This window comes from Egretta garzetta, unplaced genomic scaffold (genome assembly GCF_000687185.1).
Source record: "Egretta garzetta isolate BGI_Z169 unplaced genomic scaffold, ASM68718v1 scaffold405, whole genome shotgun sequence".
NCBI classification, from domain to species: domain Eukaryota; kingdom Metazoa; phylum Chordata; class Aves; order Pelecaniformes; family Ardeidae; genus Egretta; species Egretta garzetta.
The window spans coordinates 1,058,130-1,075,260 of NW_009259854.1; the positions used below are offsets into that span (position 1 = coordinate 1,058,130).

Sequence of the window (17,131 nt, forward strand, 5' to 3'; positions counted from 1 at the left end):
ATCAATTCCTCATTCCTTTAAACAAAACAGATACAAATTATGTTTCTGAAAAGAACTGGTATGGAATGGGTAAGGTAATTACACTGTGAATAACTTGCTCGATTCTTGAGAGAAGTTAGGAGGGCCTTTACCAATGAAGAACTTGTGTCACTAGTTAATGAGGTGAGACACCAGGCTGTGGGATTCTTCTGTTTTTCTGCATTTGGAATAAATATAATATCATGTCTTTTATTTGTAACTATGGTCCTTTTTTTTTTTTTTTTTTTTCCTCATCTTTCAGTGGCCTCAAGCAATCTGAAGCAGAGTCCTGCTATATAAATATAGCACGAACACTTGAATTCTATGGAGTGGAATTGCACAGTGGTAGAGTATGTTTAAATCGTGATTTTTCACTTAGAAAAAAAATTATGTGCTTTTTTTACATGAACTTAATAGCAGTAAAACCAGTAGCATTTAAGTATTGACTTTATAATGTGTTATTTTTAATTAAAGAGTTGAGTAATTTTTCAATAATTTCTGTGTAACATAGGTGCTGGAATTTCAACCGAATAAGCTAGATCTCCTCAAAAGAGTAACAATGTATTTTTAAGATAAATTGTTTCAATACTGCAATATATTTTTCTTAATAATGTTACTGAAGTTTATGAATGTCTTAGCATGAAAGAAAATGAATGCTCTGTTTAGTGCTATGATGTAGTTGGCAGGTATTTTAAGAGTTTACTTTCTCTGAATTTCTAACACAGTGTTAAGAATATAGAGATGAGGATGAGGAGGAGGATGATTATTATTCCTGTATACCCTGACTCCAGGCTAAATCTAAGCAGTATTTAACAGAGTGAAAGATGACCACTAAAAATGTATTTGAAATCTTTCAGATACAGGGTGTGCATCAATAAGAAACATGTCCTAGTATTTCACTGGCTACTGGGATTTAATTGTTTGATTAGACTAGCTGTCTGAGACAAATCCCCAAAATACCTTTTTTTTTTTTTTTTAACTGCATCCTAGTATGCAAGCTACCATTTGTGCTTTTATGTAATAGAAAATTATTTTGGCATAAAGCTTGTACTATAAAAAATTAATGAAGTGTAGTGCAGGTGATTGGACTCCTAAATGAAGACAACTACGATTTTTCCTAACATTTTTCTGAGGTTTGTTAATAATCCTGACAGCGAGAAATTTAATGAAAAATTCATCAATTTCTGTAATGATAGAAGGGATAGAAAAGGTCATTTTCTTCCTTCAGCATGATGTTTTCTTCTGTTTTTTCTTTATGCTACTACAAATAAGTGAGTGTTGCATTAGATTTCTAAGAATTCCTAGAGTACTCCTGTATAAAGCCACTGTAATTACATTCATATTCATGAAATACAATGCTCAAACAACAGAGGCCTTTTTTTAAGGATGGGGAAAAGTACAAAGGAAAGGCAATAATTGAAGTAATAAAAATATGAACTGTCTGTACTCATACCATCTGATATGAGTATCAGGAGAAGTGACTGTTATGTGATAACTGTTAAAGGTGATCCAATATCTTGGTTCACATGCATTGGTTGTGGGTAAGTAAGCTAGCATACGTGAAAAAATTTCTTTTGTTCTTGTGTCTTCGGACAATGTAAAAGCTTTCCCAATTTCTACTAAGGTGATTACCTTTAAATGGTAAATGGGCATCTTGTTAAATCTGACTGTCTAGGTTCACTGTCTGTCCATTGGGTCATCTGTCACCTTTCTGCTGTATTGAAGAACCCTTTACTGTCACGCTTAAGATTTCTCTGTATGTACTCAACTGGATCAGTCTATGCCTTTTAACTTTTGTTGTAGCCTAGTATTTTGATAAACCAAATTAATTTCCAAGACTATCACAGAATGGCAAGGATTGGAAGGGACCTCGGGAGATCATCTAGTCCAACCCTCCTGCTAAAGCAGGTTCACCCAGAGCATGTTACACAGGATTTGTCCAGGCGGGTTTTGAATATCTCCAGAGAAGGAGACTCCACGACCCCCCTGGGCAGCCTGTTCCAGTGCTCTGTCACCCTCAAAGTAAAGAAGTTTTTTCCTCATATTCAACTGAAACCTCTTATGTTTCAGTTTGTGCCCATTGCCCCTTGTCCTGTCACTGGGCACCACTGCAAAGAGTCTAGCTTCATCCTCGTGACATCCACTCTTAAAATATTTGTATGTGTTGATGAGGTCCCCTCTCACCCTTCTCTTCTCCAGGCTGAACAAGCCTGGCTCTCTCAGCCTTTCCTCATAGGGGAGGTGCTCCAGTCCCCTTATCATCCTTGTTGCCCTCCTCTGAGCTCTCTCTAGGAGTTCCTCATCTTGAGGCTATTCTTTTAATATTCATGGGATGCTATTTCTGTAAGTTCTTCAACTTCCAACATTCTTCCTGCATTGTAGGCCACCAAACTACATGCAGGATGTCAGTAGTGGTCATACCCATGCCAAGTAGTGAGGATAGTTTAGAGCGGATTCAGACACTTTCAAATAAATGAAAATTCATTGCAGTGTACTAGGCTGCTCTATCTGAGCAGAAATACCTTCTGGAGATATCTGCTTAAACAGTGTATTTTTATTTGTTTTTTCCCCTTCGTGCATTGTTTCATATTTAATGACCTGGGGCTCACGGGTTGTCGGAATATTAGTCATGAGCCCCTGTTCTTCCTGACACGAAACTGCATGTTCTGAATCAAATAGAGTACAGATTCAAATCAAAGCCTTCTCTATTCCAGGCTGCTAAGATGCAGAGCATCTTGCTACTGTTTCAGTCCAAATTAACATTTTTATCACAATTCAGTTTTTTGAAGGGTGAAAATAGTTGAAGTGGTCAGTTTTTCTAGCACTTGAACTGAACATCTAGACAATTAAAAGCTGCTAGGAAGGAAATAGAAAGCAAAATAGAAAATCTCATGCCACCTTTTAAATCTGTGGTTTGATAGAATTTGAGCATTGAGTTTTGTTCTTCCTTTCCCTTCCTTATCTCAAAGTGGGTCATGGAATAAGAAAAGTACAGAGAAGGATAACAATTCTGTAGCAGGTCATCAGCATGGAGAATGTGAATAATGAATAATTTTTTGATTACTTTTTGTTTTGCTTGCTTGCTAGTTTTTACTTAAATAAAAGATTTAAGGAGCTTCAGTCTCCCTAGAAAGAGACCGGTTTAAGCAAAAGGAACTTTATCCATATGGCTGCAATTGAACTGTGGGGATTACTGCTATTTTAATGGATGACCAAGGTGAAATAGGTATCAAGAGCAGTTAGGCAGTTCAGTGGAAGAAAGATGCCCTGGAGTCCATTAAACATACAAAAAGCTTTTGATCCAGGAAATCCTCTAGCTGTAAATTGCCGGAAGCTGAGAAAGGGGGGTTATTAGTAGAGGTGTGATCAGTTGTCTCTGGAATTTTGTACTTTCAAAACATTGGTTACAAGTCATTGTTTAGACTGAATGCCTGCGGCAACCTTTCAACCAACACATTATCATTGATTCTGCTCCTGAAGGCCTATAGGAAAAGTGACAGCACTGGATTATATTGGAATGGACATTCTCAGCCTTGTCTTCTGGTAGATTATTCTTCCATTTGCTGGATGTTTTGCCTGTGCTGCAGCAGTCCTGCAGAAGAATACTCCTCAACATTTGGTCTCATCTGGTAGCCCACATTGGCTGTAAATTACACTTTTCTGAAGTTTGAAACAGTCTATTTCTGAAGTTTGTAGTGAAGGTTAGATACCTCCCCCCCAATATGCCGCTTCTTCACAGAGGCTACCACATTATACCCCAGCTTTGGCAGGGATGTTTGCCATGCCTCCTGATATCCTCCCCCCGCTTAGTATTGCTCTTAAATCACCCCTCCAGTTCTGTCAGATCCCAGTGCTTTGAACAGATATAGTAGGGACTAGTTAAACTGTGGCTTTTTGAAAGGCTTTATATCTGTGGATCCTTATGATTCAGCTCTTTGCTGCTAAAATAGTCTTAGTGCTCTTAGATTGTGTGTGGCAGAGGACCCAGGTAACACCTGGCTTTTATACTAATGGCCAAAAGAAGCTGGTGCTCCTGTACTGGTGGTTGAAAGTGGGATACTTTTGGATAATCTTTTTTGAAGACTAGATGAATATTCAGTTTCCTTAGTTTTAATGTTTTATGGTACAAAGTTAAACATTTTGCAGAAGTGTGAGCTTTCTTTTTAGTAACTTGCTAAACCTGAAACTTCCATTAATGAATTAAGCTGAGTTTTCATCTGCAAACACCTCTGCTTTTTTTCTGAGGATAAAGCCAAACTGCTGAAATTGTAATATTAAAAAATGAAATAGTATTAAGAAGCTTGGGAGCGTGATTTCAATACCTTAGAAATGTACTGAGATTTCTTGAATTCCTAATCTCCTTTTGACTCTGGACCACTATCTCATCTGCTCCATAATTAGTCTGATGTTAACTCGTCTTTCATTTTTACTCAGACACATGAAGATAGGAAATTTGTAGAATCAATATTCCCATATCTACAAAAATCCAGATAGTAATTGTAAGTGAAATCAAATGTGAATCAATATTTAACTAGCTAGATGCCTGGCATGATCATATTTTTTTTTTTTAAATTATTATCTCTATAAAGAAACAGGTAAAAAGAAAATGTTATTCTTAGTCATACAATTTAACAGCATAGATGTTTTGAAAGGGAAATAACTGCTCATCTACATCATCTGTCTTTTGGGAGACCATCTTTCTTTACACTAGTCCAAAATCTTGTTTTCAGATTTCTTAGCTTTAAGACAAGAGAATTCATTATAACAAATAGCATGGGAGGTTAGTGTTTTGGACTGGGGCGGACGGGGGTGGGGAATGAACTTCGTACTGACAAGGCTCCCCGAGAAAATAAAGTAGTTTAGCCTAATTAATCCTATCAAGTGTTTAGCTAATCCTTGATTTCTGCTAAAACATACAGGTTTTCAGCTTTTTTTCTTAAAGCTGTGTTTTCTTCACAGTATTGATTTTTAAAAGTGGGAACCTGGAGTAAGCTCCAAGTGCTAATAATACAGGCTTCTGCCCTGCTTTAGGTTGGCTGTATCGGGGGACACAGCTAAATTACGTGAAATTCATCTCCTGAATTACATCAGTTTTCTCCCCAAATATTAAAAAAAAGAAGGGGCGTTAGTTCTGGATTCCTGTTATATGCTGGTATAAACTGGCAGTTTGGGAGTTTCTTCCAAGGGAGATTCAACCAGCTCCACTAGGAGCAGTTCTTGGCAAAGTGGGGCAGCAGGTTACTGAGGATTATTAATAATTTCAGGTGATTCTGGGGTACCTTGATGTTAAGTGTATTTGGACTGCTACCTACTTAATGATTTTCTTTTATTATACTCTCAGAGATAGGACTGGTATTCCTCTCATTAGTATTCAGTGTTAGTGCACTATGTATTAAATAGTTTGTGCTCATTCCCTATGAACTGCTGTGGTATTTCACTGGAGGTTTATAAATCACATTGTAAATTAGGTTCAGCTTCATTTATTCATATGCCTGTATCACACTTCTATTCAACTGTTTTTAAAGGATTTATTGTAGGCTTTCCACAGTATTGTTAGAGCACATGCTGTCTGTTCTATTCTTCTGTACCTTATATAAAGAAACTGGGATTGGACATACAAGAAAAGTGCATATTAACTGAGTACAGAGTACCATCTAGAGGAGCAGCTAAGCTACTGAAGGCTTTTAAGAGAATACATTACCCTTGGCCATCTTTTACAAAATTCAAACTACTTTTGAGTCCAACCTTTGAACCAATGGGTTCTACACTTACATGTAGATTTATGCATACGCTCAGCTCTGTTCGAAATTTATGTAATAATGTATCAGTATGTGTATCAGTGTGTGTTGATCATAGACAAATAAGAAGCCGAGATTTGTAACTTTTGCAACATGTTTGGGTTTAGACTCAAATTGTCCATTCAGTGTCCTCTCCCCACTTTTTTTTCTTTTAACTCAAGTGTTTGCTTATACGTAAGCATGTGTTTCTCCTTCAGTATCTCAAAACATATAAAAGATTGTAAACTTATGGATGCATTTTTCCAGTTGAGTGCGTTAAGCTAATGCACAGTTTTTGTTTTAGTTAGCAATGGATTCAGTTTAGTGTACCAAATATTTATGTACACATGTATAGTACTCTAGCATACTCTCATATGCAGAATTGTGGTCACCTCCTGCCCAGTCTTTGTTTCTAAGACATTTTTGGAAAAAATAAGGAATTATTTCCTTTGTCTTTTTAAACAGCTTAGAATCAGGACATTTGTGTTCAGTTCCCAAAATTCTGTGACATTTGCCTGATTGATCTTGGGCAGTACTTCAACTTCTTTCCCATGGTTAAATTAATAAGGCTGGACTTTATACTTTAGTCTGATTCTGACCTAAAGAATATCTAGTGTAGTAAGATGAATATGAAAACTTGTTTTAATGAGTGGAAGTTTATAATACCTAGTAGATGGAAGGAAATAGATGCATGACAAAAAAAATCCAAATATGTGATTGAATTTTTGCCTCAGGAGTAGCAATTTAAGTATAGAAAACTTGAAAATTAATTTATAAGTAGCTAAATGGGAATGACACAAACTGCATCTGTATTCTTACAGTATTTTTCTTTTGCAGGATCTCCATAATCTAGATCTCATGATTGGGATTGCATCCGGTGGAATTGCTGTATATAGAAAACTCATCTGCACAAGCTTCTATCCCTGGTAAATTCCTTTACTAGTAAAGAAATGTCTGGTCTTTCCAATCATATTTCCATTTGCTTTAACATTTATTCCAAAGAAGGCTACAGTACATAAATTTGTTCTTTATGGGGTGTTGTGATATTTCCTTGCACTGAGAAAAAAATTAAACCTGTTGCCTAGGCTTTTAATTCTCTCAGACTGTTGGACTTCTTGCACTGTGTGAAATCTTGATCAAGTTAATTCACATAGAGGTCTCAGTACATGATTAGGAGGACCTTGTGGTCTTAGAGATTTGCTGCTGTTATACCCAATAATGTATTTTTTTTTTTAAATCAGTATTACTAGTAAAGCTCTACAGCTAATGGTCTGATCATTTTATCCTGTCATTCAGGAAGAAGATAATTGCTACTCAGAAAAGAAATGTAAAATGAGTTATTTGGAGTTTCAGATTTACTGGAACTAGGATAATATAATTTAGACAAGTTTTTAAATGACATCAAACAAGGCTATATAATGTTAACAAGTTTTGGCGTCTCTGGAGGAGAGACCTTTACATTATTCTATGATACTGAAAACATGTGACAGTGCTGTAGAAAATAATCTCTACAAAGAAGCAATGTGCACGAGATATGTCTAATGTGAATGACATTAGAAATTAGTTATAGTAATTTATAGTATTCATGGGCTTTGTTATTTATACTATACTAAAAATGATAACATAAATTAGAAATTATATGGATACTGGGCCTTTCCTTAAGGTTTATGGACTGGATCAGAAAGAATTTTTTCCAGTCTTTCTTTTTTTAAAATAAATATGAATTTGTTTTGTATAGAATCATAGAATGTTTTGGGTTGGAAGGGACCCCTAGAGGTCATCTAGTCCAACCCCCCTGCAGGAGCACTTCACTTCATGAAGTCTAGCTTTATCACGTTATGCATAATTTCCTAGTATAATTTGTAACAGTTTTTCTGGAGAACATTTTCTTAATCGGGACAGAAAAGTGCATTCTAATGGGTTATACTTACTTTTTGCTCCTTGATTATATAAAAAGTTGCTGCTTAGCAATATTCCTTAAATATTCAAGTCATTCCATCCTTTCATTATGAACCCAACCTAACAAGTATTTCCTATGGGAAAGCAATAAAATAGGTTTCAATTTATTTTTAGTGGAAAATGTACTGCACAGTCTCTGGATTTTTCTTTCTCCTTTGCAGTGAGTTGTCTTTCAACTCACTTGGATCTACTGTAACTATCCTAAACATATGTCAATAAAGCTCTCATATAGCACAATGACATCTTTTATTTTTCCATCTCTAATGCATACTGAAGCATAAAAGAGTTTTATCTTTCATCTTTGTGCCCTGAGCTTTGCCCTTTCATATGTGAATCTCGGCTTCTTTAAACAGCTGCAGGTTTCAAAAAACGCCAGCTGGAGGTACATTTTCTGTCTTCTGCAAGTCTTGTGCCAACTTAGTGACCTGAGATATGAATGGATAGTAGTAATCCTGGAAACCATAGCAATGGCATTTTAAAATCCAGAACTATATGATTTTTTGGGAAGGGAGACAGAGCTTTATAGCACACAAAGCAGGAAGAATCCACAATTTCCTGTGCTACTTTTACTCCTGGAGGAATAAAACACAAAAGCTAAAACATTATTTGCAAAAACCTATTCTCATTTACAAAAAGAAAGCGGAGGGGAAAAAACCCACAGATTTTTCAGTTCAAATAATTTCTACTCTAAAATATGTGGTTTAGGTAGCAATATTTTCAGCTGACAGCTAATGCAATTGTTCCAAGCTTTCCTACTCTTTCTCTAAAAATATCTTCTCAACTTGAAAGGAGCAAAAACTCACTACATAGGGGGTAACTTTTTGATATTTTATTTCTGGCTTCTTGCATGAGTTAAGTCATAATTCTTCATGCAGGCATGGTGTTCATTCCCTGCCCACCAAAACCAAGCAAACAAGGAAGGTCAACCAGAGCAGACTAGCCTGCACTGTATTTGTAGTATACACTTTCAATTTCCTTTTAGACCTCAAAGCAGGATATACTTCTGTAATGTCTGGTGTTTTGATGTATCTTGGTTGGGCTGAAGGTGTGCGGGTAAGGAGATTCCTTACAGAACAGTATATGCCTGAGAATGCAAAAAAACCAACCAAACCAACATTCAGACAGTTGAAATAGTATTTAGGCTTTTTATGTAACACCATTTGTAGTAAGTAGTTTTTCCTATGGGCTAAGCAAGCTTCACCATAAACGTGTAGAACTCAAGGTGGCAGCAAACACCATCAAAGCACTCTTGCCAAAACCAAGTGAAATACTGTGCAGCATTAGTGGATGACAATAATACAACTATGCCATATGGTAGTAGTCAAAGGGGACCAAAACTTTTCAGGAACAGAGGCAGTGAGAGAGTACTGCCTTGGCAAAAGGAGGATTTTCAATCAAAGCAACCTACATAAGGAGCTGACTGATCAGTCAGAGGGAATGCAAGTCAAGGCAGGTTTAAAAAATAACTCTGGATTTAATGCAGTGTTTTATATGATTTGGAAAGTTATTCTTGAGGGTGCTTAACTGTTTGTGATAATTTCCAAATTCGTTTTTCAAGTAAAATATTATCTTAATGGCAAAACCATACAAGCGCACTCTACGTCAGCAGCAATTAAGGTTGTTTATTAAATGCTATTCAGTGTATGCAGTTTCTTTGCTTTGAAAACATCAGAGAAACTGCTAGAGGAATGCATTCTATGTTGCTAGTTAAAATTAAAAAAAACAACTTCAGTCTCACATAGTGAATTTACCTATAGAAACATTTTTGCTTCAAGTCAAAAATACCAGCTGTTAGTACTAAGTTCTAGGACAGAACTGCCAGTTTGATCAGAAATGAGTAATTCCGTTGCCCACTTCATGACAAATCTATTTTGACCCTTGTGAAAGACAGGACCCAAAAAATTATCATTATTAATATGCTACAAGTATTGAGCATTTTACAAGTAAACTGTGAAATTTAATCACTTGTGAATGTTGCATAGTCACTGGACAGATTACTGGTGAGTGATAAGGGCAGCTGAGTCACCAGTTAGAATAACTGCGTTCTATTCAGATCATGTTTGGGATGTGGCATCTTCAAGCACTTGGTAAATCTAAATCCTTTGATACCTTAATCTCTTGGATTTTTTTGTGGATTGTGCTATATGGGAACATTCACTCAACTTGTATGTGTAACATTGCAAACGATTTTTAGTTAATGTTAAATAAAACTGTCAGATTAGCAAATGTTCTTTGTCACTGAATTAAATAGGTTTAGGTGTACTTTAAGAAGAATGAATGGAATTGAGAGGGATGCTCTACTTAGAGGAGAGTCAGAATAAAGAGGTTCAAAGCCTTGATTTGACTTGAAGTGACTATGTGGTCATGCAGTGAATCATGTAGGTTTTCTTAGGAAAAAAGGGGTGGGGGAGAGGGAGGAATTGAGATAATTTTGGTATTTTTGGATGCTGTCTGCCTTTTTGTTGGGTGGGAGGGTTTTTGCTGAGTCTGTAAGGTTAGTTTTCTGTGTCCTGCATTTCTGCTGGCTCTATATTAGGGTAAAACCAGACCATGACAGTGACTGTGTAAGCTGAGAGTGACTCAAAAAACTTACTTGTTGAAGTGTAATCTAAGTCAAGAAATGCGTTAAGAAAGAACCAGAAGTGCAAAACTTGAGTGGTACTAGTTTCGGTGGAGTAGCACTAGGATTAAGAAAGGATTTATATATAAATGAGTTGCATCTGGGTAAATGCAAATGAAAGTTTATATGACTTATTGGGAAGTTCAGAATCCAGAACTTCTAGATGAGCAGTACAGATAATTGCCACTTGAGGTAGCAAGTCAAATGGCACGAGTATTTCAAGAGTTGGCCTGGCAGGAGAGATGGATGTGATTTAAGCTTTCTAATAACCTGCACAACAGTTTGCCTGGTTGCCAAAGAATGTTGTGAATGAAATTCCTGGGTTTTGTGGTTCTATAATTGATGGAGAAAAGCATTTTCAGAAACAAGCACACATTCAGTTTTCCACCTCTTTTGTGCAGGAGGTGTGATTGTTCCTTCTGCTACCTTTCTTGTTTGTAATGGGCAAATATACCAATCTTGTACAAACGAGGAATGTTGTTCTGTGCTTAAAGTGCATCTCTCTCACGGGTAGTGGGGAATGAATGATATGCCGTTGTCCCACTTGCTGGGAGTGATGCAGAAACTGTGGTAAGAACTGACATGATCTTCAATATAGCTCAGACCCGATGAGATACAACATGCTGTGAAACATTATCAGTTGATGAGAATATCCTGAGACTTTTAGCAGCAACCTTCCAAAACCCTTTCATGGTGTGTAGACGGTGTTTTTCAGGTAGATATGACTTGATCAGACCTTAAACAGCTTTCTCAAGGCATCCATGTGATTCTAGTTGATCATAGATTCCTTTCTCCAAAATGTGTAAGTTTTCAGTTACTGAAACACTGTAGAGAAAATTTGGGTATTTTAGACAAATCTTGTTTTGCTGTAGGAAGGTGCGTGGGCACCTAGAAGTTTGTTTAATTTAGCAAAACTGATAAGCATATAATTAAAATGAAAATTGCTTGAGCACCAATTCCAACTAATTCTTACCTTAGAAAATCTTTATTCATATGATGTATATATAGAAAAGAGGTGTTCAGTTCTGTTTAATATTACCACATAAATTATGCAGCAATGTTAATAATTGAAGTGAAAAATGTATTAACGCCCATTCTTACAGTTTCCATCCTTCTGCAGTTATGATTTGAACTACAATGTTTGTTTAGTTATTAATACAAGTACATGATATTTTTCACATTACAAAGACAATTCTGTGAAGTGTCTGGGAAATTTGATGTTGTATGACCGATCCTGTCATGTCATTAGGGTCTTAAATTTTGTTCCTTTAGTCACAGTTGTCATATGATTCTTAAGTTACACAAACTTGACACATTTAACATTCGTGTGGATTAGTAAAGGATATCATCAAGTTTTTGCTGCAAGAATAGATTTGGTGGGAGAGAATTGCTATGTGAGCTATTTAAAGAGTAAATGAGGAAGAATCACAATTTTTAAAAGGCCTTTCCTTAGCCAAAATTTTTGCTTTGAGTTTCTCGACACCTATTTGCCACTCAACACAGGAGATGGTTGCATATTATTAATTGAATATTTATAATCTTTTAGCCTTGCTGTACACAGTATTATTTTTCATTTTTTTTTTCCCCCCTCGAAACATTGTTCAGCATTTCATGGTCTCTTTCTTTCTTTTAGGGTGAACATTTTAAAAATTTCCTTTAAAAGGAAAAAGTTTTTTATACAACAACGGCAAAAACATGTAAGTAATCATTTGATCTTGTTCTGCTCAAGTGGTCACGTTCAGGTTTTGGGGTTTTTTTGCCTTAAATGTTAAGACAACAAAAGACTCGTATTAACTTGCCTTTGAAATTCTGTTTTGTTAACTTGCTGTTGCTATTGTGGTCTTTTTTATGCTCGCTCTGTTTCCCTCTTTAGTTTCCTTTCCAGCATGGAATCTTTTCACATTCAGTCTGTTGGACTGACTATAGCTTAGCCATGCAGGTTTATTCTCCCTTGCAGACCTGGGGGAAATGCAGATATTCATCCTTTCTCCAGTATTTTGTAACCTAGCATATTTCCCTTGATCTTTCCAGCATCTGCTGCTCTTTTCTTTGATGCTCTCCCTGCCCAGCAGAGTGTCTTGCTGCAGTGAATCTACTAAACAGCTGCTTATCCCATCTAGGAGGACTGTATGAGGTCCCTTCTGCTTATGGGGCTCAGAGTTGTGGGAGAAAGGAAGGTAACTGGAGAAAAGGAACTCTGCAGCTGAAAGACATGAGGCTGGAAAGGGGGATGCTGCATGTCCTGCCAAGTTTAACATGGGGCACTTTAGAAGTTGGCAAAATATGTGAAGATAGTTGACAAAACTGATGTACAATAGAATATTTAAAAGTAGACTTCATAATGCTTTGTTCTTTTTGCAGAATGGTTGTAATATTAGGCTATTTAACAGAAAAAAATAATCTTGATTACAGTACTTTACTGGTACAATACAAACAGATAAATTAAGCTACCTTTTTGAGGAAGAGAATATTTAATATGACAGGAGAAAATATGGAAATTATTGACCATTATAGGTATTTTAATTCAGTTGAGGACAGAACTCGGATAGTAAGAGGTAAGTGTTAACTTATACCTAAACTTTATGAAGGCTCTTGTAGTAAACACGTTCTTAAACTGCTAGGAGCTGTTACAAGAAGACCTCTTGACCCTCATTGATTAGAAGGTCTGCTGAACACAAATTGCTAGGGAAGCTTTTTTTTTTTACCCCGAAGGATAGTATTTTCATCTTTTCTCCCTCCCCCCCCCAGTTTGTCGGTGGGTATCCCCAAATTTGAGGAATGTACACTTTCTTAATTTTCAGGGCTCTTGTGTAAACAAAGTTAGTATCTAGAGTGTTACTGCACTGCTTACACACATAGCATGCAGAAATGAAACTGTGCTCTCTTTTGAGAGAATGTGTCCTAACCCACCATAGAGGGGTCTTAAGTTTTCTGTAAGCTGTAAGTTTCTAAACATATTGTTTATATGTAAACTTGTCTCAGTCTGTTCAAATGTATTTCACTGTATGAAGAAATGAGTGGTTGGCAAACCATTCTACTAGCTTATGAGTGTAATTGCGTTTGTATTACACTCAGTGTAATTGTATGATACTCACAAGTATTAGCTTCTTCTAGGTTTGAGGATTAAAAATTTACTGGTAAGGAGTCTTCATAAATTCAAAATACCTTCAAGTATACAAATATCAGCAATTGACAGCAATTTCCAAATGTGTCTGTGAGAATATGTGTAGGAACAGAACTCAGTGGTTAGTAACAATGGATAGTAAAATGAGGGTGCTTACAGTTTTGGGGCGATATGGTGGAATAAAGGGTCAATATGTAACAGTCGCTGGACTCAAAGATCATTTAGAATGTATGTGTTCATTGCATAAAGACTTTACTGCTGTCAAAAGTTGAATTTCTCTTTCTGGAGACCTGTGTCACCTTTGAAGAGGGCAGCATTCTTAAAGTTGGTTCAGTTAAGCTGTTGTTAAATGATGACGGCTCAAGGCCCTTGATTCGTTTAACTGATCTCCTCCTAAGTGATCATAGTTCTTCATTTGAGAATGCACTGAGATTACAGTAATGCATGCTTAGAGAGCTACAGAACTGTAGGAAAAATAAGGCCAGCCACGTGACCTTTTTACTTCTGCTCAGTAGATGTGAAAAAGCAGACCAGGTGTGCTTATTAAATCTCTGGATATATCCATCCTTGTCAGATAGCCTACTGTGCCTGAAATTTAGGGCAGCAAGTCTTCATGCCTGGAGTACTTCAGTGTTATTGCTTGAAAAGCTTGCTGTCACAGTGCAATGGGAGTGAGGGGGCAGCTGGACTGCTAGGGGTTTTCTCCAGAATGGTGGCTTGCTCGAGGGGTTTGTGAGGGCAGATGACTGAGATTACATCAGGTTTTGGATTTGTCAGATGTTTTGCTTGGAAGTGTGGGAGGGAGCAAGTAAATGAGGCTGAAAGTAAGGAAGGTGGAAGAAGATGGGGAAAGCAGAGCAGATACTGCATATTAGTAGGCAAAATTTTACTAAAGATGGCAACAGCACTGTAACATTTCAGGGGTTTTTATGTCATATGTAGATTTAATTCAAAAATCTACAGAAAGTTCTCAAAGACTACAAATTTGCAGTCATCTGGGATGTGCCACATTTCATTGATTTATTCTCCTTATTTCTCTTATTCCTTTTTTTCTTTCCTTATGCCCCTGTTCTGTAGACTCAACTTGCCTTATCTCACTGTCTTCCTGCTACTCACCTCTTTTACCCTCCCACTGCTTCAGTTGGTTGATCAGCTACTTGACAGAAGTATGCAGTACTTCTGTTTCTGTTGAAGAACTGCATAAGGACTGAGGAGCAAGACTGATGAATCAGTGAATGTCTGATGCTATAAAAGCTCATGATATGTAGACTTAATGAAGGGTGCAAGATTTAAGGTAGGAATAGGAACTATGGCGGTTTACAGGCAGCATTTTAAAGCTTGCAGCAATGAAACTTTATATCCAGTTTGCTTATCTAGCGCTTAAAAACAACTTCATTTTCCGTGTATTAAAACATGTTTTTACTTGCTATGCTGTAGATACTTCGAAATTCTCTGTGAATGGAATAGGCATATATCTGATCGAAGTTCTTCCCTGACGCTGAAATAGCAGGAGACTCACTTTAGCTAATGAGAATTGTTCCTTTTACCTCAAAGGTCACAAATGTCTCTAATCCTCATTTCTTGGTAACTATTAAAATACCATTCTTTTGAAACTTGAGTTGAGAAGTATGATAGGCACTAGATCCTTGAGTTCTTGGTCTTTAAAATGGTGCATCGATTTAATAGCATGACATGCAAGGTGGCCTATTAGTGAGCCATATGGTTTGGTAACAAAAGATTTTGTTAATTTAAAAATTGACTAAGTTTTTCTGAAACTTCTGAAAGTATTTATCCTAGTATAAGCCTGTATTTAAACTTTTAGCCTACTTGGAAACTTTTAGGAAGGTTCTGTGACAACAGTTGGGAAGAATGTACTTGTGGATAAGAGAGCAAGATCCATTACTAAAATAACTATACACATCCTTTTATTTGTCTTCTGGAGTAGTGTAAAATGCCTCAAATGGTATTCAGCCAACAAGAGCATATGTGAGAAATGCCATTTGTCATATCTTTAAGCAATGTCTGCTTTTTTTATTGCAAGAAATTCTGAGTTAAAATTTCACTATGCTTGCATGCTTTATTTTTGCTAATTAGAAGCAACTGTGATGAATTGGCAAAGATGATTGGTTCCAGTTGCATGAGGCTCAAATAGCAAACCCTACTTAAAAAATTTAAATGTTTTAATAGATATAGGGAAAACATGCCTAAAAGATTGAAATCAGTTAATGTTTTGCAGTACCTATGTCAAATCAAGGGGGAAATCCTTTTTGTCTTTCTCTTGAGGTTCTCATTGGTTTTCTAAAATAGTGACATCAGTCATAGATTCTCTAAACTAGTCCTGAAGTGACTTGCAGAATGTAGCATTGATGCCAGTTGTAAAATGTTGCCTAGAAATAAAAAGAATATGAGAAAAACAGGTTGATTATTCCAGCCAAAATGGTTTGTAGTTACTTCCCAGTAGGATCATTGCTGTGAACAAACAAAAGGACGATGGCAACCAAAATCAAGGTTTTATCCAGGTGCAACCTCTATTTCTTGCTGGACTTGTATAAGAAAGAGTCTGAGTCCTTTGATAAAAAGGCTTTGCAACCCAAATCCTTTCTCCAAAGCATGAGCTAGAAAGAGAGCTTTACTGAGATGGTCGCCTGCCTAATTGTACGCTGACGTGTTAAAAATCAGTCATAATTCAGAGCAGCTTGAAAAGATGAGAGATGAAATCGATCAAAAATTTGCTTTTTTTCTACTCAAATGCTGAGCTGTGATAGCAGTTAACTCAGGCCTCATGTTATCTTCCTTTCTCCTCTTTCCTTTACTCTTTGTTCCACTTTCTTTGCATCAATAACTATATTAACTAACCAAAGCTGTGTCTTGTGCAAAACTCTTGGGATCTGAAATAGCTCAACAAGTGCTATGGTTGGCGAGGGCAAAAATGTGGGTGACACAATTGTTACACCTGTGTTTCACTGGCACTTTATCACTGAGGTTACAAGTAAGAGTTTGCACCAAGACACACAAGCTTTGTATTCTGCTTCCTTTTGATCTCCTCATTGTGCCCTAATGCTATCATCCACAAAGCAGGACTGGATTTGAATAGCAGTAGCAGCAGCTCTGGTCCCATCACAACTACTTTCTTTCCCCCAGGGTGGATCACTGTTAACATCTTTAGTATCTTCTAAAAGACTGTCAAGCAGATGCTTTTTGCATACTATGGCTCTTAAAAGGAAATGATTGAATTGAAGCCTGATATGAAGAGTTTGAATTCAAAGACTGAGGTGTTTTTTTTCCGTTGCACATTGCACCCTTGATGGAATGTTTAAAAGAGTTTTGTTTGTCATAGGAGGTCAAGATCTGACTGGAAACCTGAAGCTATATTTAGCTGTTTAATATTACGCTCACATATACAAAATCTTTACCACTCAAGTTAAATATTCCATTAACACTGTAAGGATTAGGAACCGAAAAACTTAATAATTTTCCAGTATTGCTTAAACTTTTAAAGTGTTCATTGTACAGTTTAGAATTTCGTATAGTCACAGGGCTTTCTTGTCCATCTCTATCTCAAAATCTACTATATGCTGATTCTTTTTTTGTTTTTCTAAATCCGTTTTTCCTATTTAAGCTAAAAGTAATTTT

General features: G+C 36.5%; 1 protein-coding gene across 2 annotated transcripts in view; it reads left to right on the top strand.

Moving 5' to 3' along the window:
* PTPN3 (protein tyrosine phosphatase non-receptor type 3) overlaps positions 1-17,131 on the top strand; it is a 91,171-nt gene that overhangs the window by 25,951 nt on the left and 48,089 nt on the right. For both annotated transcript variants that reach the window (XM_009639937.2, XM_009639938.2), the window contains exons 8-10: positions 281-368; positions 6,633-6,721; positions 12,008-12,071. In XM_009639937.2, coding sequence (XP_009638232.1) covers positions 281-368; positions 6,633-6,721; positions 12,008-12,071 — 241 coding nt within the window. The remainder of the gene's footprint in view (positions 1-280; positions 369-6,632; positions 6,722-12,007; positions 12,072-17,131) is intronic.